Below are 26,409 nucleotides of genomic sequence, written 5' to 3' on the forward strand. Positions count from 1 at the left end.
TTTCACTTTTTTTCTCATTCTATTTATATTTTGTACCCCGGACTTAGCTTGCATGCAAGATAAATCTTAAAGTTTTCATTCTTTCTTTTTTTAACAAAGAGGAAATCTTCCAAAGATGCTCTAGCTTTGGGGGAAAAGTAGAGCATGTGGGATTTCTACCCACTAAAACCTCCTCGGCGACCAAACTCAAAGCACAATAGCAGGGATCCTGGGATCTCCTATGGAACGCACCAGCAAAGTTTTCATCCTTAAGCTTTGGTTGTTGACCCATAAAGTGCCTGTTTAAATTGCATACTAGACACTTTTCTGTCTATATCCTTTTCTCTTGCACCCTTCCTTAACAATGTTTTTATATATATTTATGTAAGATAGGTATTGACTGCGTAAGAGAATAGTGATCTCACCTCTACAAATAGCAAAATCTTACATGATTGTAATCTCGAGCAACGATTTAAACAATCAAAGAATATTAATAATTAATATTAATGTTAATTCTTATGAACATTATATTTGTGGTATGGTATATTTAAAAAAAATTACAGACATTTTTTATGCAACAGAAATTTCTTTAAATGAATACCTGTATGAAATCTTTGTATATGCAAATAAAAATGTGATTTTTTTTTACTATTTTTTTTGTATTGTCTTGTTTTTATACTTAACTTGAGAATTGTCATATAGGTAGGTAGGCAACAAGGGAGCATCAAGGTTTCACTTTGATTTATGGTGGAAAGTTAAGGTGCACATTTTTCACATTACCACCCTGCCCATGTATATGCTAATAATGAATATAATCCAAACTAAACGCTTAGACGATATGTACTATTTGATGATGAGAACTAATAGGCGACCTACGACTGGGGTATTCAGAATGGACATAGTTTTAAATTATTATTAACGTGTATATTATTATTATATAACGTGTATATAAATTATTATTGACTTGTACTTCAGTACAGTTTTAAATTATTATAAACCTGGTTGTAGGGTACTAGTGAAATTGGATTTACTAAATTGCTAGGTACCTAACACACTTAAATACCATCATAATAAATACTGAATGTATTTACTGATTGTAGAGGGTAGATACAAGCTCTCGGAAGGAATGATATAGTTATGTTCTTTATTTATTTATTTCATTTGTGGTACACGTCAACAAATAGACTACACTTAAACTTAACAAGACTCATTTCTCGTCATACGTCAACTAATTTTACTTTTATCTTTCCTTCCAAGAGAAAATATTCACTATTCTCTTGGGTATAGTTAGTGAGTAGTTATTTATACCCAAGGTAACTACTAATTAACTATACCTAAGAGAATATGAACTAATTTCACTGTACTCTATATAATTAAATCTCATGTACATGTATTACATATAAGTCTTAATCAGAAATAAGAAATTAAAATACGAATTGGGAATACAAAGACCAATATTATTTGATTAATCATCTCATCTCTCAATATTAGAATACAATCTTTTTAACAAATAAGAACGCATACGCACATCAATATTTATTTATTTCAAAAGAGTATATAGTTACATAGACGGAAACGTTACACCACATTCATTCTTAGCCTATTTATACCTACACTTATAAGATACAAGAATCAAAATACACATATCGAAATACATCTGAATTAGGGACAAAAATAATTCATTTAACTGTCATAAATATATTATGTTATACAATAAATAATTAAATTTACATGTTCTGTAACTTTTAAAAATACATATATTTCCTCATTAAATAAATATAGGATCCATTTATTATCTGCAGAGTTGTAATATAATGCTGTAATATAATAATAAAATTATCCATTCTTATACACAACCTACATCTATCTAACTTATTATTATAATTTGGACATACAGAAAAAAATGTACTTACAACTACTGTGTCTTAACTTATTATATATAAATAAATTAATGATTAACTGCTATCGAAATTGACACATAATATAATATTTTGACACAAAATTACAATAATACTACAAAGTTATACATCAAATACTTGCTTAGATACCTATATGCTTATTATAAAAAAACAATAATGATGTGAAAGCTAGAATTAAATTAAAAAAAGTAAACACGAAGAATGAATTTGAAAATTTAGGCCAATAGCTTAGAGCACAAATGACGATGGTTTTATTAATAAACACATAAGCTAATAATAAATTATGGAATATAACATCTACGTATATAATAATAACTTAAATCTAAGACAGGATCCGGAATCTTGCCGGCCGGACCTGCTTGCCACTGATTTAAAGGTAAGGATTCAAGCTAATCAAAAAATTCATAGATATAAGTATAATACGGAGGATGGTAAAAACTTTTTGGAGAAAACCAAATTTTAAGTTGGAATGGCGGTCTGAAACCGTCTCTTTTGTTTAAAAGAAAATCGCTGTATATTGGATAATTGACATCAAAAAGTATTACTTTGTGTTGTACGGTGAGGAGTTTTTATCAGTGGAATATAAAATGTTAAGTCTGGCACCCCTATTTTTGCCACAACAGTTTGCCAAACGACCCTCAAAATATTTATCGCAATTGGTAATTTTCTATACAAGGTATAAGACAAAAATAAACGTGAAAATTTTCAATAAAAATGGTCTGTCACATCCATTGACCAAAATTCTGTCAGATCGCAATCAGAAAATCAACTTGATATTTGAGTGCCGTGCTGTTGCATAAATAAATATGATCATGGGGGTTACCGTGAGATCTTAAAGTAGTACTAATTCCAGTATGGGAAAATGATGGCTTCAGATGACCCTGTATAAGTGTCCCGCGCGTGTTGCTATGCTCAATTGAAATTATAATTCTGTATACGCTGAATACGTAAAATAAAATCCCCGACGCTTTTTTCCATTAGCTAAATTCTTAAAACCCGTACGTGTACATCCCTGATTGACAACCCACCGACCTTTGCCACCAAAACTCGCGCTTATATGTATGTCTATGATAATTTTTTCATAGACACAATGCTCGTATTAGCGGAGTAGTATAATATGTCGGCTGCGCGTACAGTTTTCTTTACTTACAGAAAATAATTACGTCGTTTTGCTGTCGAAGTATTTTTCCTTAATCAGCATATGCAAAACTACAATGGCTAACATTCATTGGCGTCTCCATCTGCCGAACTTGTCGCTGGTGACAAGTCCGCGGACCAATCTGCCTCTGAATGCGTTGGTTTTCGGATCGGTGCGAAGTTTACGGCTCGGATCGACGCTTGCCGATCTACAGACGCCAATTAAAATAATTTAGTATGTAGAAGATGACGGATTTGTCCACAGTTGGTTACGGCTAGATGCTCAGCTCGCGGTACGTGTAGCAAATGCTAAGCTTAAGTTCTATTGAGCTTTTTCACACACTGGATTGGAACCGCTTCAAGATGTCACGGTAACCCCACAGGGATTTAAAAAAAAAAATTAAAAATCATTTTTCCCTTAAAGGGTGACCAATTAATTATGGGAAGCATTTTTAGGTATTTTAACACAAAATAATGCCTCAACCATTTAATGGACGCCCCAACCCTGCCCGACTTGCTTCCCAAAAAATTGTATCCCCCTTTTTTCGTATGTATAGAGCCTATACAATATGAAAATGTCGAGTTGCTAACCTTCTCTTAACAACTGTTGGGTTGCCAGATATAAATAGTGTCCCTGGCCGAACATGGCGGTTAATTTTAATAGAGACTAACCTGTATGGATGGATGACTGGAGGGGAGGGATGCCTGTACTCTGGGTGAGTGATATGGATCGCAGGAATGATAGATTTACGCGCTCTCCAATACCTAAGGGTGGTGAGATGATGAATGACACCGCCTTCTTTTAACTCAGGGTTGCTATTGGAATTTCCTCGGATTTGTCTACCCTTTGCTAAATTTTTGAGGCTGTCGGCCATGGACAACAAGAAAATGTAAAGTAACCAGTACTTGTCCGTATTGATGTGCTTGCCCGATTCATTTTATACCGAAATTAATTTTACGGTAAACAAATTAAGGTTGCTTGTAAACAAAATAAGCAACCCTTATTTGAGAACGAAAATTCCTTCATTCGCACAAAAATGCATTCGAAAGCGCAAAGATGAAGGACTTCCAATTTACGCAGCCCAACAGTAGTGAAGAGAAGAAATAGGCCAAGCGGCGACCGTCAAAAAAGGTGGGGATCCAGTACAAGCACAATTAGACTTTATTACGTTTGGGATATTAGACAAATAGAAGTGATAAACCAATGGTCTGGCGGTGTAACTGTCCAATTTTGTAAATCAGTCATAATCGTAATCTGACAGAATTTTGGTCAATGGATGTGACAGACCATTTTTATTTAAAACAAATTGTTTTACGTTTATTTTTGCCTTATACCTTATACAGAAAATTTTTAATTGCAATAAATATTTTGAGGGCAATCTGGCAAATGGTTGTGGCAATAGTTGGGGTGCCAGACTTAATTTTTTATATCATACTAATACTAATAGAAACTCCTCACCGTTCGACACAAAATGGTAATTCTGCCTTTAATATCCAATTTACAAAAAAGTTACATACCAGTCGGTCGGCTTATTATTCGTCTAATGTACAAAAGGCCATAAAGTCCAATTTTGTGCTTGTTCTGGATCCTCACCTTTTACGACGGTCGCCGCTTGGCCTATAGTTAAACAACTCGACTCACATATTCTATAGGCTCCATACAGGCGAAGTGTACACATTTCTTTGGAAAACAAGTCGGGCAGGTAGCGGATAAACCATTTTTAGATTTTTAATTTTAAATGTTGACCTTGACTATATTTGTTTATGCAACCCCTCACAGGCACTTCAGTAGCCAAAGTCTTTTCTGCTGCAAATCTGATTGTTTCGGATTGAAAAAAAGAGCCTGTTTCGAAAAGAAAATAATACCCTGAGAACAGTGGTCTGGATGGCTCATTTGCTCTGTTTCTTTGGGAGCCATAAGAAGAATAAAAATGAAACTTTAGAACAAAATCAGTCCACAAAAAAATTAAAATGCCACTGAACTTATTAAAATTGAAATGAAAATGAGAGAGCAACGGCAAATATAATAAATGAATATTTCAACGATCGACTTTAGCGAGCACTGATAAAAAGCCTTCAGAACAACGTGGTCCTGTGCAAACAAACAGCCATTGGCAAACTTGTTGCTTAAAGAAATTGACAAATTTTATGAAATCAGTATAGGGTCCCCGTATGTAGGAGATATCATTATGAACGCACTTAGTGCCTGTAATATACCACATTGTTAAGTTGAAGGATAAAGATGTGGAAAGATTTGAATCGCAGCAAATAGCATCGGTCACAAGTCTTTCTTTCAGTAAAAAGTCTACGGAATAAGTTGTGTTCGCCGGTCTCTCCCAAATTCGCTTCTTTACAATACCAATCCAAACGGTCTCAAATTTTGAACAGGCGTTATTACGGCGTTCAACGACTTTTATGAAATGTATTTTGCAAATAGTTTTCAGTAACATAGCAAGATTTTCGCAGACGATGAATCTCCAACTTTCGACATCATTTTCAAAATTTTCGTAGAGATCTTCTTTGAATTTGAATTTCTTTATTTTGATCGTTTCAGGCATTCGTGGCTTTCTCAGTAAAATGGTTTCCAAAAATTCTTTGAAGAAATTGCTCTTTCCGGCATTGTAAGCTTCGAAAGCAAATTTGCAATATCCTTGAAATTCATGGACGTACTCGTAAGATAGTAAACTGGTGAGATTACAATTGTGTTGAAATGTATCTTGTATTACCATCGGGCTACAGCGTAGTGGAGGTTCGCAAAAAAAAGTTACGTTATTTTTGTATTTTTCAAAAATGTCGCTCAAGTTATCAACGTTATTGAAAGCATTTTTCACGATGGCTTGACCCAAATAAGGGCACACTACAAAATCCTTGAAATTAAAGGTAGAATAGAATGCAAAGAACCCGCCCAAAAGATCAGGAATCGAGAGTGGCTTCGTATGCCGCGGCAACATTTCAAATTTATCCAAGAAATTTACATTCCACTTGTCAACGATCGTCTCCGCGTGCATCTTCGACTGCAGATATTGGACCGATGGAATATAGCATGGTGGTTGTTGAAGATAAAATAAGAGAAGAATCATAAGACCGTAGGTAGACATATGATCACGACCCAGCAAACCATGTACACGACCCCAATATTTAAGAACCAGAGCCACGGGCACGAAACTTTCATTCAGACTCAGCAAAAATTTTTCTAAACGACTGGTATAAACGTGCAGATAATGCTTGAAGTTTACTCTGCAGTAAATACCACTTGGAATATGGAAGAATTTAAATGATGGATGTATATGGTCATCAAGCGTTTGCACGTCCAGAAAGATGTTCAGTCTGTCTTCAAAAATTTCCATTGCTCTGCCAACGCTGAAATCGTTTTCGACTAAATTGAACTTGGGAACATAGACAAAGCAATCGGCGTCGCTTGATACGGTGGAAGTGCCAATTATTACGGAACCATAAAGAATAGCTCGGGCATCTGAAATAAATTAAGAAAATAGAATATACAAATTGCACAATATATTTAAACTATAATATTTTAAAGCATAATTACATTAAAAACAAACACAAATCTAGTATTTCTTACCTTATTTCACATTAATCACGACAACAAACTAATCAATACTTTACACAAAAACCTGAAACGTAGCTTTACGACTTGGTAAACACATAACAGAATAGACAGGGTCAAAAAATGCAAAATAAAAGGTACCTAGAAAAAAAGTACATGTATTACAAATATTTAATACAAAGACATATTTGACAATAATTTATTAAAGCAAACATGCAGTACATACAGCCAGTATAGGAGAAGGTATATAATGGTAACATTAATATTGCTAAATAATTCATAAGTAACATCCAGTCAGTCATAGATATCTCTTCGTAAGAAACGGACTAATAATAGGCATTAAGCAACTGAGGTATTTTTCAACATGCAAAATCAATACAACCTCAGGTTGGTTGAAATATTTGAGACACAGAGGGTTTACATTTATTTATACATATTGAGATTAAATAACCTGGCCAGCCCATCCGCATAACATTTTCGAGATCAACCGCAATCTGAGGGAATGCCATGACATCCTTATTGGCGAAACAGATGGTATTCCTGAGGCTCAAAAACTGGTGAAGCACATTCCCATCGAATTTCACGTAGGTTGGGTCAACCGTAAGGTCTGAAAAATTTAAATTGGTTTACCATTTCATAACAAGATGAAGTTTCAAATTTCCTAACGATAATAAGATTTCATTTTTGAGCTTCAAGCGTGGCCATATAAAACTCACCATCGTTAGAGTTTTTCATGTATTCGAAGTTTTTATTGGGGATGTCTTGTTCGCTGACGGTGAGATAATAGCCTTTGTAGCATACGCGACCGGAAGCGCACATCGCCCTCAGAGCTCCTTGAGGAGTCTCAAAGAGCAGCGAAGCGTAACCGTTGCAGATGCTCTCAACTTCCATCTTACCGAAAACAGAGAAAACCTCCTTCACTGCGAAGGCTTCTTCCATAGTCGTAGACATGGGCAAACCTTTGAATGAAAAGAGGCCTTTTAAAAATTTAATTCTAAATTGAGTAAAATTTTATCATCGTAACACATTATAATAAATATTAATCGCTTTGCATGTTTATATAACCTTCTTACTTTTCACATTTTCAGTGTCCCTTTTTTTGTAAGGTAATTGAGAATTACATAATAAAGAAAAATTAAGTTAAAAGCGCAATGTAGAAAGAAATAGTAGAAACAGTAGAAAAAACAACAGTAGAAACTGTTATTGATAATAATTCACTTTTGCTTAATCAGCCTATACTTTGCTTTGTACATATATGAATAAAATAAAATCGCTTGGATTCTTTTCATAAAAAAGCATAGCTATGACAGATTAATTTATATAATTCTAAATTTGTACAAACAATACAGCTTCGAGAGAGCAACAAGGGATCAATTACCCCTCATGTTGAGGCGACAGGTTCTCACGCCTATGTTGATAGCCGGTTTATCCAGCTCGTCGTCAAATTGGATTGGCATAGCCACAGCCATGCTTACTCCTTCTTTCGTCTTTCAGAAATCTGAAAACTATAATATAACTTAAGTGCGTTGCACACTTTTCAGTTAACAAATAATTTGTTATAATATTTTAATATAAAACAAATAATTTAATATAAATTATTTGAAATTAATAATTAATTGATTGCACTGATTCTTAATTTCCTAACCCCTGCCCTCTCCGCCCCATCCACCATATTGCACAATGTCCGGTCTCGTGTAATGGTCGCCCAATCGATGGAGCTAAATCAAGGATACCTAGATAGCCTAGTGCGCATGCGTATTTTATGCGCATGTATTAAAATTAATGGCGTTACAGATTTTTGTAGAAAAATATCATTGCACGAGTCTTTGTTGAATCATTTATAAAACCTTAGCTTGTGGCCTTTGTCGCTATTGTTTCTAGATAAGTATATTTAGGATATCTAAGATTTCTAGTGCGCATGCGTACCATCTGCGCAGGTACTAAAGCTAATGGCGTCGCTTGTTTTAGTCAATAAATGCCATTACGTAACCCCGTTATTTAAATCTTTTATCAACCTGGGATATGCCCGAATTCTGCTGGCCACAGCGTTATAAATCTCAACGTTATCGGTATCGCTATGTTGACAATAAAATATAAATAAATTTTTTTTTTGAGGTTGAATTAAAAAAAAGCAGGAAAAAAATTAAAATCTTTAAAAATTAATATCGATAATTACACCACAGCGTTTATAAACGCAGAGACACCACTAACACAATTTAAAAAACGCTGCAAACAACAGTTTCATTTAAACAGATATTATAAACAACTCACTTTGCACTATTGCTCACAAGAAATAACACCACTAATAAATTTCACAAGAGAATCTATTAGCTAGGATGTAGCTACTCGGCGCAACAGTTGCGAATGCACAAATGGCAGGCTAGACTTGACCCTGGTAGCCCCCAGCCTCTCCAAAGCGAAATCGATACAGCAAAATCTAGATTTTAGACTTGCGCAGTAAGGTGCGCAAACCTAAGTGAATCAAATTTATTGATTTTCCTGAACCAGCTTGGACATCGCTTTTATTTAAAAACACACACACACACACACATATTCTTCTAAATTATATCACACGATAAAATACACTTCTAACAACACCCTAAAACTTTCGACTTGACTTCCAACCCCCCGGGCCCGTCCCCAGCCCCCAGGGCATAATCGAAACTGTTATGCAACACCAAAAATTCTCAAAAATGTATAATACCATAAAACGACACTGTTCACGGCACTCACTACCACCACAAAACACTTAAGAAATGAACACCGAACAATAAGCCTATTATATATACTGATATTATATAACGACCTTGAAGTACAACTTCACCTAAATTTCAAAATTAATTTAGTAAAAAACACTCGCGAATTTGACTACAGCATTTAAATCGTTTGAATTAACCGTATCTTTCCTTAGAATGCCCTAATGAAACAATTTGCTTACCTGAACTCCAGAGGTCAAGATGCACGAGTGTAGCCTGCAGCTTCACGAATGCAAATGATGGGCGCAATATAGCTCATAAATCAACTCAATAGACCTAGGATGTGCCTGGACGTTACAACGCTTGCGTGCACCAGAGCTTCGATCCTAGATATCTAGGACGTTATCTTTTCATTGGTGGATGGCTATCGACGCAATTGATGCAACGTTATGTAACAAATTCAAGCGTCCATTTTAAAATCTGTAGGTTATTACAATGATAATGGATATTTAGCATATCTCTATTAGTTTTTACAATATCTAGATTTAACTAAATAAGATATATTGATTTTCTCCCAAGAGGCAAACAAAGGGGTAATAAATATTTTTACCCTTCACGTCTCGTGTCCCCAAGAACATCTCGAAGAAGATCCAAAAACAAAAATTATGCTTATCTCCACAATAAGGTCGTGTCCAGTATACAGGAAAGTAGGTATAAGTTTAGATTCGTCCCTCAACGGCTTACTTTACTATGCAATTGTTGACTTTTGTCTAAAATTGTTGCTATGTTGTTAACTAGCGGTCCGCCCCGGCTTCACACGTGGTACGTTTATTCCCTCCATATGAACCATCCGTGCCTTAATTAAAACTTTAAAAAAAATTGCTGAATTAGTCGAGCCGTCGCTATATTATTATCGTATACAATTATGGTTTTCAAACACTACTGACCAGTCAAAAATTCTTGGTTTAAATAATTAAATACTTTCCTTGAGAAATTTTGAAAGAACAGAAAAAAATTGATCACGAGGCGGGATTCGAACCCGCCATTTTCGCCAAACCGTAGCAACGCCTAGCCTCTCGGCCACCAGTGATTTATCTTTTTTATTAAAAATATATTTCATAGAGGTTGAACTAGGACATCAATTCTACTTTAAATTCCATAGGATTCGTGAACGAACAAAGAAACGGTAGAAAGAACCAAGTTCAATAATTAATCAAAATAGCAAATTGTTACTTTAATTTCAACCACTAGAACATATAAAACTAATCAAAGTAAAACTCAAACTATTAAAGTAATTGTTAGGGTTAAATCTATTAGGCCCATTACCAAATGTAATAAAACTCATGTGAAAGTCCCCTTTTATGACAACATCGTTTAAGAACCTAAGCGCTTCACAAGCACATTGGAAGAAGTTTAAGTTTAGCAAAATTCGATGCACACATGGATGATACACTGCATAGATTCCAAGTTCATGGGACCATCCAGTTTGGCGCAGATCTAAAGATAAACATAAATATTAGTACATTGTTTTTAAATTTGCCATTCTTTTCATTATAAGTATTAAAAGCTTTTAGTATTGCAATAATCAAATTTAGACGTGGACGACTTCTTCTCGATGTAGCTTAAGTAGCTGTTTCAATCCTTCCTATAAACATTATACCTGGGTTCAATTAAAGTTCTGCAGTGTTTAAGTGAGGTGTTAAGAACATTCCAATTAAAATAACGGCGTCGTAATTGCTTTAGATCTTTTTCGAAAAATTTGATTTTGGTTAAGTTATTACTCCCCGTATATTTTTGTAGTAGATATTGAAAGCGGTGAAATTAAAATCAAGTTAGATAAGTTAAAGTTAAAAAGTACTGACAAATGAATGTTAACAATGAAGTATTTTTCAATATGAGGACATAATATCTTGTAGATAAAATGTGAGTGATAAACGTGGATAAACCTGTGTAAAATAATTTATTGACGAATGATTGATAAATTACGTTACTGATTCCAAATTCCCGCCTTAACAAAAGTAATCCGCAGATACGTATATACCAGGTATGAAATAGTTATACATATTTATAGGAAGATAAACCCTAACCATAACCATATATAGAAATGAAAAAATACATACATCTTTAATAAGGTTATTAATCCTTTATTGTGTTACTATTATTAGTGGTAGCCGCTATTGATACTTCAATAATGTTGTAATATAATCTGTTGCTTAATAACGATACCGCCTAGAAATCATAAATATCATTGTAATAAAGTCGTTGGTTGAAATGCAAGTATCACAGCCCATAGCGTACTCTGACTCTGACTTCTGAGTCATATGCTCAGAGTACGTAAATCTTATAGTCACAAAGACGAAAATTAAAATGGTAATAAGCTAAAATAGCACTTCAAATAAATCCCTAGATATTTATTTTACAGTGGCAATAGTTATCCTATATCGTTATCAATACCATATATTTTTGTTTTGTGATCGATCGTTTAATTTGTATTTAGTAAAGTATTATGTTATCTGTGGTTGTGTTGTCATAAGTCACAATTTTATGTATTACTTACACTGTGGTCATATATATTTAGTAACCTGTGGTTTTCTTTATTAGACAAATGTCAATCTGCAATAGGCACCGAAGGTAGGCCAGTGTTGCTAGTCAATGCGAGTAAATAGTTATTAACAAAGTTCTTAATCGCTGTTCGCTAATCAGTAAGTATAGTTACAGGCAGTGAACCGTAAACATAGTAGTAATAATTAACGATTTGTTTTTTAAATCATTTAAATATACAATTAATCAGTTCACGTTTGTTCCTACCCTCTGTTATCCGTAGTAAACTAGATAGTTACAGCTTTCTGTTTTACGAGTGGCAATGATGATGACGTCGCTTATGATTTAAAATTTTTGAAGTCTAAACAATTCTATAGTATTGTTACAATTGTAGGAACTTGTCGAACATCAATTTATAACGCTACAGAAAAGCTGCTGGAAACAATAGAAGGTTGGTTGTTCTTTTATTTATTACTTAATATAACGTCTATTAAAATTGGAAAAGGAGGACGGTAAGCAATCCTTTTTATTATAAAAATGACGTGAAGTAACAATGAGATTAATGTAAATAAACTTCTATTATTTTTACATATTTATAAAATATTTAGACACGCGAAATTAAGTCTGTCAAACAATGCATTTTTAAACGTAATCGTCGACATTATACGCTATTCATAATAATTAATATATATTGTATAACAAAGACAAATGTATAAGCTAAGAATTTTTATTTTTCATTGGTACACCAAGTCAACACTAAAATATATTACTTTTTAAATTACATAAATGATAATCAGAAATTAGTGCGCTTTTCTATCTGGATATGCAATATAAAGATTGATGTTTAGCTGACAATGCAATCATTTGCTTGTCTTAATATCTATGGAGGAACAAAGCTTTTGTTTTCACTGATTATGCCATTTACACAAGATCTAAAATATCAAATTCCCAAGTTTACACATTAAGTAATTGTGCGCACATACTTTGTTATAGTAGAAAAGAGAATTTTATAAATATCACTATATGTTTAACTATATTCGGAGACCCATTTCCTTTTCCTATTGATAACTATTGTAGCATTCATACCTTATTTAGTGACAACTATTAAGAAGAATTGAATGAATAAGCTAAAAATGTATTTAAAATTGTATTTTTCTTGTATTAAACTGGTAGAATGAAAAATATATGCAAACTTCAAGTTGGCTGTATATTTATAACTGCTAATAAAATGACAATTTTATGAACTACTAGCTGCACGCCCTGGCTCCGCTCGGGTTGTCATTTATCGTAATTAAAATTATTTAAACTATCCTATCTCTCAAGTTAGATCGAACTGCACATGGTGTGCGAATTTTATTATAATCTGTTAAGCGGTTTAGGAGTCCATTGAGGACAAACATTGTGACACGAGATTTATATATATTAAGATGATCACATATTATTTTAAGATGGCTTGGACGGGATATCAGAAGTTTTTAGCCCTAATGATGGTTATCACTGGTTCCATCAACACTTTGAGTACAAATTGGGCTGATCAGATACATTCCAAAGGTTCAGATGGACAAGACAGATTGTTTAATCACCCATTTTTACAGGTAGTGCTTTTTATGATTGTTTTTTTTTTTAATATATTCTGCTATTTTCATTCATATTGTACTGAAAAACAATGCAAATTGTATATCTGATACATTATTAAATTTATATACCTAACTAGCGGTCCACCCCAGCTTCACCCGTGGTATCTAACATGGAAAGAATTTTTCAAATCGGACCAATAGTTCCTCAGATTAGTGCATTCAAACAAACAAACTCTTCAGCTATATAATATTAGTATAGATTTGTATTACACCTGGAGAAGCATTTCAAACAGGTTTGTTTTTTAGGCATCTGCCATGTTCCTTGGAGAAATATTGTGTTTACTGACATTTAAATTGATTTATTTTAAAACAAGAAATACTGGTGGACATTCTCTCACTCAAGGAAGTCAAAATTTTAATCCATTTATACTTATGCCTGCTGCTATGTTTGATTTGGTAAGTACCTTTAATTTTTTTTAGAGTATAAAGTATTGCTTAATTTTTAATTTGGTTTTATTGTTTTGTATTAGATTTCATGATTCTCTATTTATTATTTTCCAGATAATATTTTTATGTCCTGTCTAATGAATTGTCCTTTTGTTATAAACAGAATCAAACGACACTATGAAATAACCATTTTAATTTTATTTTTACTGCTTGCTGTAATGCAATGTTTTTGTTGTACTATCAATCATAATTAGCCTGGTTGCAGAATGTTTGTAAGAATAAGGGAAACCACTTATTATGTTTCTGGAAAAAGATAGTTATTGCAACTGACAAAACATAAGTTTACGCTATACCAACTCAGAAATGTAAAATAAATTATAATTTATTAATATACAATGGACCCCTCGAGCTCATAAAAAATATTGTTCATGGTTATTTTTATTACATTAAATTGGCCAATATATTAACATAATTCGGCATGCAATGGAAAAAAGGAAAGCTTTCCGAAAATTTTGAAAATCGGTGATTTTGTAGATTTGAAGGTAGTTTTTGAATGCTCACTTGTACGACTAACTTATTACATGCAATTTTTTTTATTTCTTTCGGTATGGTAAAACTTTTCCATAATACAGTGGGTATTTAGTGATTGATCACAAGATTAGTTAAACATGTGTATCAATGAATACCCTACTTCTAAATATAATAATCCTATTTACTGGGTAGCCACGTAATTCAGAAAGCCATATAGTAAATATACCTTATTTAAAGTTAAAATAGAGAAAACTCAGTCGATTAATTACTATTTGTAAACAAAAACTTTCAAAATTAAACAGGACTATATTTCCTATAAGTTTTTTATCATTTGGCAGTGTGGAAAAAAATTATTAGTTATGTATCACCTCCTCGACGCCAATTTCCAATATGACGGCGCGTATGCAGTAGAAACGTGGTGATAAAACGAAAATTCAAAAAGAAAAAGATCCTCACTCTTTAAAATCAACCATTCTCAAAACGCTCGTAAAATTTTGTATGTAAAACCGACCAGATGCATTCAGTCATCAATCCAGTGATTGAGAGATAAAGTTAAGACTTAAAAGTGGATTATTTCTATTAGGTAAACTTATGAATTCTTCAAAAAAATTCCAGATTGGGACATCAATAATGTACATTGGTCTCAACTTGACATATCCCAGCAGCTTTCAGATGTTTAGAGGATCTATAATTATATTTGTAGCAGTTCTCTCGACCACATTCTTAGATAGATATATCATAAGGCGTGAATGGCTTGGTATAGGTAATACCTTATTTTATTATACTAAAATACACCTTATTCTAAATATTGTGCTTGGCTTATTATGTAATGTAGTGAAAGCTTCCAAAAAGTGGTGTTATTTAACTCAATTTTAAAGTCACTAAGGACTTAAATCTAAGCATCAAGAAATATGAGTATATGCAGTGCTGCATGATACATAGAAAATAGAGTAGTATGTAGTAACTTATTGTGACAGTGACCATTAATTCTTTGAGAAGTATAAGGTGCTGCTGGTTTCTGTACTCAATTTAACCGTAAAGTCTCCAAAAATGTAATATTTAATATTTCAATATGCTCCTTAAAATTTTGATTTAATAATATTGCTTATAAACAAATGACTCCATTTATTTCCATTTATAATAGTTTAAACTTTTGCAAGATTGTCCCCTGTAAAGTAATATAATTGTTTACATACACTTGGTTAATTTGTTTAATCATCACATTGCACAATCAAATTGTTATTTCATGCTAATTAATAATATGCTACATGTTTGCACTCCCTATTTCCGAATCAGCAGTAATTCAAAACATAAAGTACAACTGTAAACATATCATGTTATGATAACATGCCTCATTTGTACTGGCAAATAAAAGTTTTTATGTGTGGAAGTGAATATATATTAATCACTGTCCTTTGTATCATTGATAACACTTGTTCAAATTAGTTTGAGTATAAACAAGCAAATCTTATATTATTAACCTCAATAGCTTTCTGCATTTTTGTTTTAAACTACTGGCTACAGAATTACTTGGATAGTGAACCATTTGTTACTATTTTAAAACAAATATTGTGAATGATTCACTGAAAACTCATAATAATATGTAGCCAGCCAACTGTCACTAAAATTAAGTTAATTATTTTAACAAAATTTTCTCAACTTTAGCTTCTTGCAATCAAATAACTTTAATTTGTTTGAGATGATTCCAATTGGTTTTTATATTCCACAGCTTATGTAACATTAGGCCTTCTCATAGTGGGTCTAACTGATGCTTTATATCAATCTCCTGGCGAGACAAAAGGCAGGAACAGTCTGATAACTGGTGACTTGCTAATTATTGTTGCACAAGTGGTGTCTGCTTGTCAAATGGTGTATGAAGAAAAATATGTTTCTGGTAAGTTTCTAGAGGATCAATGGAATAGATAAAAATATTTGTAATACCTACAGATAATTTTTTCATTAAAATTTTTCTGTTTAAGTATGTACAATGGAAAATAACGGTTGTACAGTATGTACTGTTTTATATTATATAGATGAACTGAGAAATTATTGATCTGTTATGCATATTTTCAACCAATAAGCTAAACATAATATTAAATTGTTAATTATTATCATAATTATTTATTATTGCCTTGTGTATAAACAAACTTTAATATGAGCAACTCCAAATTAGTAAATAATCACAATGAAGTGGTTAGTAACTATTAAATAAGACTTGTATAAATCCTAATATGGTGATGGATGGACATATGTAGGTTTGTTTCCCTTCACACGAAAACCACTAAATGGATTTTGATGATACTTAGCAGTGATGTAGATTATGTAGCAAAATAACACATTAACCGGATATAGGGATACTTTAATATAAGTTGCACAGCCAAAGAAAACACTTAAATGAATCTTTTTTTATTGCATTTTATTTGGGATTTATGCCACCCTTTAAATATAATGAGATATTTACTTTTTTTTTATGTCACAGTCGGCAATGGAGCTGGTAGGTCGTCTCATGGTAAACGCTACCACCGCCCATGAACATTTGTAGAAGCATAAGGTCCATTACAGACCTTACGCCTCTACAAATGGATTGCCGACTTTTTGGGAAGGGTTTAAGAAAGGATTGGCGAGAGGAATAAAGGAAAGGACTGGGAAGGGAAGGAAAAGGATATGGGCCTCCGGCTCCCCCACTCTCCGAACGAAACAGCAGAATGCTATTTCACGCCGGTCTCCTGTGGGGGTGTGGTACTTCCCCGGTGCGGGCTGGCCCAATTCGTGCCGAAGCGTACTCGACTACCACATTTAGAAATTAAAACTTAATCGTGTTTTTCTTTTACAGGCCTGAACATACCTCCCTTACAAGCCGTCGGCTGGGAAGGAGTGTTCGGATTCTCGGTTTTGTCTGTTCTTCTAGTGATATTCTACTGGGTGCCAGCTCCTCCACACTTCGGCCACAACCCGAGAGGCACTGTGGAAGACGCTATAGATGGACTGATACAAATTGGTAAGGAATATTATGAATGTGCATTATCTTTTGTTTCTGTCTCTGTCCTTCTGTTTGCCCTATAAGGAAATAATGAGTATATCAAGATAACTATAAGCAGATACTTTCTTCTAATCTGACTCTGTATTATTTTTATCGTAAAGAAATAATGAGGTAAAATATATATAACAAATCTTGTACAAAGCTTGTACTATTTTCAGGGAACAGTCCATTACTGATGTTTGCTGTGCTGGGCACGATTGTCTCCATAGCTTTCTTCAATTTCGCTGGAATCAGCGTGACTAAGGAGATGTCTGCTACTCACCGGATGATATTGGACTCCATCAGGTATTTGCATCCTTTCACTTATAAACATAGGCATTTACAGATTGTAAAATTATATAATTATCTTCACTAATATTATAAAGAAAAAACTTTTGTTTTTTTGTATGTTTGTCACGTTTACACGCAAAAACCACTCGACCGATTTCAAAAATTCTTTCACCATTAGAAAGCTGCAACTTCACTGAGTGACATAGGCTAGGCATATATGTACCACGGCTTCTTGCCGGGGCGATGAGAAATACATTAAATGTCTGTTTCAGAACGCTGGTGATCTGGGTGGTGTCGCTTGCCGTGAAGTGGCAAGTGTTCCACTGGCAACACATCATCGGGTTCGCGATCCTCATCGCAGGGATGTGCGAGTACAACGGGATACTGCCTCGCTGCTTCGTCAGAAGAGCACCAGACGACCAAGCGAGGGTCGTCAACACGGAGGCGGATAGCCTTGAAGAAGCCTAAAATGCTCTCCGTTACTTCTCGGTTACTGGAATATGGGTAATAAAATGTATAGATTCGCGGTAGGTCCTATTGTCCCAATTTCTTGTCACCGTTAATAGTGAGGGAAGTTTGAATTCTTATCACACTGTCGGTCATACAACTATCAGGAGCCGATTTCATATTACAAGTCCAACTGGGTTAAATGAAACTCTTTTTTACTTCAACGAATTCACGTATTTATTAGTTTTAAAAACAATTAAAGACAAACTAAAACAATAAAAATTTTACATGTTCATGGATCTGATTGTGTTCAACGGCTAAAGGTGAAATGGGCTCTAATGATACTATTCGAACCAATCAAATTGTTGATATTTATAACTATCTGTCTCATTGTTTTTATTTTATTAAATTTAAGAATATAAAACACTTGTTCATTGATTAATATTAACCATAAAATTTCATCTTTAATATATAACTTCTATCAATAATATAAGTAAATATATAATTATAACTAAAAATAATCATCTTTTGTTGTGTGGTGTGTGTAAAACACCAAATTTAATGTAAAATACAAAATTAATTAAAACTAATAGTTAATTTGTTAGTGTGGGGGGGGGGGGGGGGGGGGGGGTGTGATACAATTCTCAAGTTCTTATCATCCCCATGGAGATTCGTAATTCGTATAGTGGGCCCAACTGCTTTAAGAGGTGTAGTGTGAAGTAAGCAATTTGGAATAAGACTTTTTTTTACTGTGTGACCGTTGCTTGAGAAGTGTGATAGTGGTGTCTCACTATTGGTCATTCATTCATACTTTAAACCTATGTCATATATCTGCACCTAAATGACGCAGTATTTGATACTCTTGACTCTAAAAATTTAATACCACTCGATCGGGTGTGGGATTGCGACCTAATACTGAAAAAAAAGTGTACATTGCATTTATTTTAGTACATGGATGTTCATTTATATATAATTATTTTTTATATTATATTTATCGTCCTAGTTTCAATAGAACTCTATTAGGTGGCCTTATGTAAAATGTCCGTCTATATTCCTTTCTGAATTCTTTGCTCAATATATAAACATATACTGTAAGCATTATCAATCGCCCTTCGCGATTAGTTAAGCTATAAATGTAAAGGTAAAACTAGGTATATTGATATGTTACACTGAAAAAGTGGCAATAAGATTTGTGTTTTAAATAAATTGTGTGAGTTAAAATTTTCAACAAATTATTCCTTTACTATATTTTAATATTAACTGTTACTCTCTTGATTAATCTGATCTTCTGTAAACAGGTATTATGTACTTTTTAATATTTATGTTGAAATCTCAATGTTATCTTTTATATATACTTTTTAAACTCAATGATGATATTTATATTAAAAACTCACGTTATTGACCAGTTATTTGATTATATTATGTATAATAATTATTATAGTGGTGAGTAAATATTAATAATGTACAAATATAATGTTAATGTCTAGTAGAAAATTTTTATTTAAACTGTGATTATTATCTTTGAACGTTTATTGTATACGTCGTAGTACCTTGTAATTATCAATTATAAAATAAATTAAGTGAAATGATAAAATGATATTTTCAAATGTAAACTTTTAATAAAAATATATTATTACATAAGTTGTTTACTTCTTTTTTAGATCCATCCAAGTTTTATAAACTTTTATCATACTTTGTAGCTGGTTCCCTTTTGCCTAAGTATTTTAAATGTCCAGGAAACTTAATGAATAACTAAGTTTACAATTATTAATTTTTTGTGTTATTAGTACCTACTAACTGTCTTGCGTGTGCACTTTTCTTTAACAAGAAAATAAATAGATTTTTAATCAGTAAAATTATGTTATGTGTAATATTTTATTGAACTGCTTCTTTTGCAATTTTAGGCTTTTCACCGGCAGCTGTAACAATAGAATATTTTAAAATAAATAATTACAATAAAATTATGCAATATTAATTTCGTCGATATAATATTGGGGTACCACTAAAAGGAAGAAATCAGGTCTTTTAGAAGGCTAAGGTTGGGCCATAGGTACATCTCGCAGATGCCCTTTAGAGAATATCTTGTGTCGTGGAACACCAGCCTCAGCCTGCCTATTCCTGGACCATGATACCATGAACCATGAGTAGGCCGTGGCCGATATTAGAAAAAAAAATAAGTAGATGTTTTTACGAAAATTCCTCGAAATTTGGAAGGAAGGAGGAAGATTAATCTTTATGGAAAATCATGGAAAAAATACATTGAATCAATAAAAAAAAAATACACAAACTTGTTATTATAATTTATTTGACACACGCTTCTGTCTATCTAACAATGGTCAAAAACCGATCATTGGACAAACAATTTTTTTTAATAAATAGTTTACTGCGGTTATCGTCTGCTATGATAGATGCAGAAAAGAACTTTTAATAAATGGTTCCTAGAACCGGCCCTGTCTCGACCAGTGCTGAACACACACTGCGTGTGGTCCGCTCACATGGACACTTAATGCCAGGTCATTGTGAGCCTACGTCCTACACCGATTCATGCAAACAGTCGAGACATTGCATCACCTTTTTTCGTTGCAATGTTTTGTAACGGGCTCGTTTAAACATCTTTGTTGGCGTGAAATTGGTACTAAAAAAACATACGCAGGGCAGCTCCATTCTCCCAATAAAAAAACCTGATTCCCGATACGTCGCGCTTAGCCGCTTCTTCCTTTAAGTTCGACTTGAGCGATTTACGCAAGGTTTTCGCAGCAATATTGGAGTAGTTCACGTAACTAAAATACAAACAATATTAGAAAAAATCTAATGTACTTAACTAATCTAGATACCTATACGAGATCATTAGCACGCATCTGTGGCACACAAATCGTATGTTCCCCCAGCGGCAGTACCGATTTTCCCTAGCTTTCTATGGGTAATTAAAAGTGTGTAATGTTGTTTATCCCCCAGGAACACTTATTTTTTAAAGTTGTCAAACCTAAGAAATTATTAATTATTGGATAATTGCATGTGCAAGAAATCTGGGCCTCATAAGACTCCGATGTTATTCAAAATGCCGTGCCGCTGGGAAATATGAAGATAAACACATGTTCCGGATCACAATTCTTATGACAGTTTACAATATCACTAGATACTGTGTACAAATTAACGGTGACAAAACATTATACAAATACATTATAGGAGATTATAAGTTTTAATGTTGTAATATTACTTTAATCCAGCCATTCGCCAAGTGCTCATTATTGGAGAAATCTCTTAGATATTTGCTTGTGTACAATAATCGGAATCAAGAAATGACGTTTCTTGACAGTCATAGTATAATTCAACACTTCAAAACTTGATTCAATTATCCGTTTAGGTATCAGAAAGAGGTTCTTACTTGAATTTATTATATAATGTTAGAATATGTTTATCATATTACGTGTTTCTACTTAATAATTACTTACGCTAATATAAAGAGAAACATTAGCATTTTTACATGCTTACCAATATTATTTTGCCATAAAGAAGTTTGAAACGGAATACATGTCATTAAAATAGTAATATTATAAAAAGAGCATATATATTATAGGTATTAGGCTCGACTCATGAGATGTAGGTACCCTTAGCTTTATATGATGCAACTTCATTGTACATCTATTTGATCGAGATCATTTTTCTCAGTTTAAGCAAGTAGTTGTAGGTAATTTTATATTTTCGTCGATACTTTATCGTAAGGATTGTTTATTGACATGAATGTAATTTTAAAATGCATTACAAAATCGCAGGCAAATTCTCATATTTCAACATAACTTGTAATATTTAGAGCAGGCGTTTAATTTTGTTTCAAACAATATTTTATATTGTTCCTTTATGTCTGTCCCCGCGTTATTTTATGTCCTTTCTCGGGTTTTGAACAATATTTTTACTAAATTTGAAGTGAAGAAGAGACAGATCGAAGAATTAGTTTTAAATTTAGATGTTACAAGCTTTCTGCCCGCGGCTTCACCCGCGTAGTCGAAGGATAAAATAAACAGAGATGGTTTTTTCCCCCCGCATAGTTTCTGTTTTCGTGGGATGTTCGGGATAAACAAATTCCTATTCACGGGTTTCAAACTATCTCTATATAAAATTTCACCCGAATCGGTTCAGCAGAACTTGAGTATTAAATAGTGTATCTAACACGACCTTCCTCTAGAATTACAAAAGCCCCATCAAAGTCTGTTGTGGAATTTTAAAGATCTAAGCATACAGACACATAGACGACGGATAGCGACTTTGTTTTATACACAGTGTTATAAAGAAGTAGATATAGTTGTGTTTAAACTGTCTATAATTGTGTATTACTATTTATATCATCACCAGTTGGTATCTGCTACGAATCAAACCTGCTCAAATACAATCTTTTTGTACAGCTGTTGGTGAAATAAAAAAAATCCTACTTGCAGAAACGAATCGGTTATTTTCGGCGTAATTTACGTTAATGGCCATAATTTCCTTACTATAAGCGCTTGGCATGTATTCAAATGCATTGCCTTTCCATGTTCTAAAGTAAAGGATATTAAAGAATGCTTTTCTACTAAAGCCTTGTCATTCAAAACTCCCAGACTCGCAGTGTATGCGCTTCATTCATCATCATCAGCCCATACATGTTCCCACTGCTGGGACACAGGCCTCCTATTAGGGTTCAGGCCATAATCCACCATACTGGCCAAGTGCGGGTTGGCAGATGTCACATGTCAAACTTTTTTGATTCTTGGACATGCCGGTTTCCTCACGATGTTTTCCTTCACCGTTTTAAGCATGTTTATTGCGTTACAATTTCTCATAGTAGTAGAGTAGATGTTAAGAAGCGAAACTTGTGGGCGTCGCGGCCATCACCTAAATGTAATTATAATCTAATGGTTGTATTGAGGAAGTACTTTTGTGCTAAACTTTCGCCCGTGAGCATGATACTGATATGATATCAAATCATTCTTACAGTACAAGGATCCCATATTGCTCGATTATGCAACTTATACCTGCACAATCGAGCAGTATGGGATCCTTTGGTGAAATTAATTTCAAGTGAATATTTTAGTTTTAAAATTGATTAATCAATCTGTCATTACTACAAAAATGTTTTTCATTTGTAGATTGTGTTATTGGTATATTTTATGTTTTTCGTAGGTACTATAGTTTTTGGACCAGGCGGCAGGCACCGATAAACAGTATTTCAAGTGTTCAATACCATTTATCTAATAATATAATGGATATCTGTCGGTACTTGACTGCAAATATAATAAGAAAAATAATGATAAAATATATGTCAAACTGGGTGTGTAACTAGCAACTATTTTGAAAAATATTAATACAAATGGAATCTTAGATACGACTAGGGGGGAGGGGTTTATAAAATATATATACCTTTAGATGAGGCAAGGGAGCAAAAATTACGAAGCTCATTTGATGAATGGCCTCTAAAATGTTATGTATGGAGTATGGATAATAGCTCTAATTATATTATCAAAACTTAAGGTCCATACGTTTTAATGTATATTAATTAAATTCTGTCACGGCGTTCTGATAGCCAACTATCGTATAGATTACAGTGTTATGGGTCAAGTTCTCCATAAAAAATATTATCATCATATTTTTGCTATTTGAATTGTGTTATTTCAAAATTAGTAATCATATTATGTAAAAAAAAAACTATAAAAAAATTTACTTACTAAGATGATTTGTTATTGTTAGGGACTGTAGAGGGAGGATTTATTATGTACCAGAACCGTTCCCGCTTCTTAGGAATAGAGAATATATCCTAGTCTGTGGTACGAGTAAAATACAATTCTTCACAACCAAATTATACACATGTCATCTAATATTCTACCGATGAAAGTAATTTTAATACTTTTTCTAAATTTCTTTTAATACAGAGATTACACAACCCACAAACTCACGAACTTAATCTTCTTCATACTTAATATAAATATAAAACACAAGCGGTCCACCCCGCCCCGCTTCGCTCGTGCTACATATATAGCCTATAGCTTTCCTCAAAAAAATGGGTTGTCTAATACTTACAGAATTTTTCAAATCGGACCAGTAGTTCCTGAGATTAGTGCGTTCAAACAAACAGACTCTTCAGCTTTATAATATTACTAGAATAGATAAGGTTCGCGCATTAAGTATATATAGCTCCTGTATGTTTAGTTACTTAGACTGCAGACCGAAAGGTACCATGTTGGATTTCTGGGTCGGATGAAAAATTTTATGCGTTTAAAAATAATTGCATATATCAAAATGAACCCTTATAGGGAAACCTTGCCGGCGGTGGATTAACCGTTGATAAACAGCTCTGAATTTATAAGGCAGCACCAGCAGAAGGGTTGAGAATACTAAATTTATGAAAACTTAAATAACTCAAAGTTATATTATTCATGCTGCGTTCTCGTTTCTATATTTTTATATAAACCACTTATGTATTAGTGTGTTATTATTACCATTAGATAATAAGTCATAACTTTTATACTCTTCATAAAAATCACATACTTATTACTCTTACTCTACTGATATAGCTACTCTTAAAAAAAACAGTGAAAACGAGACTAATAGATATTGCCTGGCGCGGTTTTTTTTTTTGCTTTGGCGGCAATGCTGTGGCAACGATGCGTGTTTAGACTAAATACCAATTTATTTAACCATATAATACATTGCTTATACCACTGTGTGTCACGAAAAAAGCAATCAGGGCTGTGGTCTAGCTGAGTGTTGCACAATTAAATGTCATGATACAAGCATCTTACTGCCTGAGATAACTTGCTAATTATCGGTTGTTCCCCAAATCCAAATCATAAATTTCTTTTGCGTAAATATTAAATTATACCCTATTATTATAATCATTGATAATATTAGGATTTGTGTTTCCATTGGGAGCTGAACTTAAATTTCATTAATTGTTATGAAATTATCTCATGCAATGCAATTGCGTCCGTAGAGCACTGTGCTAAAGCTCATATTCGATCAGCGAGCGATCAACGAGGACAAACGTGCAGTCCTTATAGTAACTCTTGAGTTTAGTAACTATTTACACTCTGACATCATCATTTAACTCATGGTAATCGTTAGTCATACTTCTACGTTTGTCATTTTAATTATGTTGTTATATTGTTATATTGGATGTTGCATTGTTCCTTTGATAAAAATTATATATATGATGTATATCTATGTAGTAGGTAAACATAACCTAAAACACTTGTTGCTTGTCCAGTCTCCGCTAGGGTTAGGGTAAAAACAGTTATTCATTCAGGTTATAAGTAGGTTTTTTTTTTATATTAGCACACTTAAGTCAGCATAGTTAAATAATTGCTCAAAATATTCTGTCATGAAGCTAATATTATTTTTATTATTTATATTCAATTGTTGATTCGTACAATTATTATTTATTATGTGTACTTACTATTGAGTGTCGGTACCTACTATAAATTGTTATGAAATTTTGAAACAGACCAATATTTAATAAACATTCTATGAGGCATTTCTATGAGGCGTCACGTAGTGATGAAAACATTGTGAAATTCAGGTGCAAATCCTGATTACGTTGCTTGTAAATAACTATGCAAAGAAAAATGTTTCGATAAGTTTTATATTAATTTTTTTGTTACTACTTTTAACTAAAATAAATAATTATTACATAAGAATAGGTAACCAGAGTCAAAAGTGATGACTTAAATTTTGTTGTGCAATGAACACTGACGAATTTCCGATCGTTATAAAAAATGTATGCATTTAACTATAATAAATAAACAAAATTAATTTATTTTGTACGACATGATATCATCATCACGTACAAATCGCACAAAATTATTTGAAAACGGTCGAATAGAACCTGAGATTAGCGCGTTCAAACAAACAAATTCTCGCTTTATATTAATTAGTATACATTTTTACCAACTCTTAAAAGTTAAGAAAATACGGATATACGGACACCATTCTCGATCACAAATTCTCAAAATCAAATGCTATCAATTATTACTATTAGCAATGCTGTAAAAATAGTTTTTATTATCTTTTAGATATAGATAGGTACCAACACTTTCAAGATAGGAATGAGTATGCACGCCTCGATAGGCTTTATCTTTAATTGGTGTACCGAACAGTTAAACTGATGCGTTTTATTTTCACTCGTACATCGTGGACGAAATATTTCATAACGTGTCCTGTATCAAATAGGCGGTTGTAGAGGAAATTCAATCGAGTTGTTCTGGTATTTAGGTGGATTTTGCGAAAAACCGTG

General features: G+C 33.1%; 2 protein-coding genes across 7 annotated transcripts; one reads left to right on the forward strand and one right to left on the reverse strand.

Annotated features, from left to right (window-relative positions):
• Positions 1-1,503: 1,503 nt before the first annotated feature.
• LOC119835595 lies at positions 1,504-9,690 on the reverse strand. 5 transcript variants are annotated; one of them, XM_038360517.1, is made up of 6 exons: positions 8,872-9,410; positions 7,979-8,105; positions 7,317-7,559; positions 7,052-7,207; positions 6,616-6,741; positions 6,484-6,507 (listed from the first exon to the last, which is right to left on the reverse strand). In XM_038360517.1, the coding sequence occupies exons 2-5, from the start codon at positions 8,067-8,069 to the stop codon at positions 6,656-6,658; spliced, it is 576 nt and encodes a 191-aa protein (XP_038216445.1). In that variant the 5' UTR covers positions 8,070-8,105; positions 8,872-9,410; the 3' UTR covers positions 6,484-6,507; positions 6,616-6,655. The 5 variants fall into 5 exon arrangements, with proteins under 5 accessions (XP_038216442.1, XP_038216443.1, XP_038216441.1 ...); XM_038360514.1 differs by lacking the exons at positions 6,616-6,741; positions 8,872-9,410 and adding an exon at positions 9,539-9,690 and having other exon boundaries at positions 1,504-6,507; XM_038360515.1 differs by lacking the exon at positions 6,616-6,741 and having other exon boundaries at positions 1,504-6,507; positions 8,889-9,427.
• A 2,216-nt stretch (positions 9,691-11,906) lies between these two features.
• On the forward strand, positions 11,907-18,759 carry LOC119835654 (solute carrier family 35 member F6). 2 transcript variants are annotated; one of them, XM_038360616.1, is made up of 9 exons: positions 11,907-11,998; positions 12,232-12,288; positions 13,286-13,432; positions 13,721-13,870; positions 15,008-15,155; positions 16,122-16,286; positions 17,226-17,390; positions 17,591-17,717; positions 17,975-18,759. In XM_038360616.1, exons 3-9 carry the CDS (start codon positions 13,286-13,288, stop codon positions 18,168-18,170), a joined length of 1,098 nt encoding a protein of 365 aa, XP_038216544.1. In that variant the 5' UTR covers positions 11,907-11,998; positions 12,232-12,288; the 3' UTR covers positions 18,171-18,759. The 2 variants fall into 2 exon arrangements, with proteins under 2 accessions (XP_038216544.1, XP_038216545.1); XM_038360617.1 differs by lacking the exon at positions 11,907-11,998 and having other exon boundaries at positions 12,028-12,288.
• The last annotated feature ends 7,650 nt before the right edge of the window (positions 18,760-26,409 follow it).

Source organism: Zerene cesonia, chromosome Z (genome assembly GCF_012273895.1).
Source record: "Zerene cesonia ecotype Mississippi chromosome Z, Zerene_cesonia_1.1, whole genome shotgun sequence".
In the NCBI taxonomy this organism is placed as follows: Eukaryota; Metazoa; Arthropoda; class Insecta; order Lepidoptera; family Pieridae; genus Zerene; species Zerene cesonia.

Coding starts and splice junctions, on each gene's coding strand:
- LOC119835595 (XM_038360514.1), bottom strand. CDS start 8,069: ATGGCTGTGGCTATGCCAATCCAATTTGACGACGAGCTGGATAAACCG. Junction 7,208..7,316: donor CATGAAAAACTCTAACGATG/GTGAGTTTTATA, acceptor TAAATTTTTCAG/ACCTTACGGTTGACCCAACC. Junction 6,508..7,051: donor TATGCGGATGGGCTGGCCAG/GTTATTTAATCT, acceptor AATTTATTTCAG/ATGCCCGAGCTATTCTTTAT.
- LOC119835654 (XM_038360616.1), top strand. CDS start 13,286: ATGGCTTGGACGGGATATCAGAAGTTTTTAGCCCTAATGATGGTTATC. Junction 13,871..15,007: donor CTGCTGCTATGTTTGATTTG/GTAAGTACCTTT, acceptor AAAAAATTCCAG/ATTGGGACATCAATAATGTA. Junction 16,287..17,225: donor TGAAGAAAAATATGTTTCTG/GTAAGTTTCTAG, acceptor TTTCTTTTACAG/GCCTGAACATACCTCCCTTA.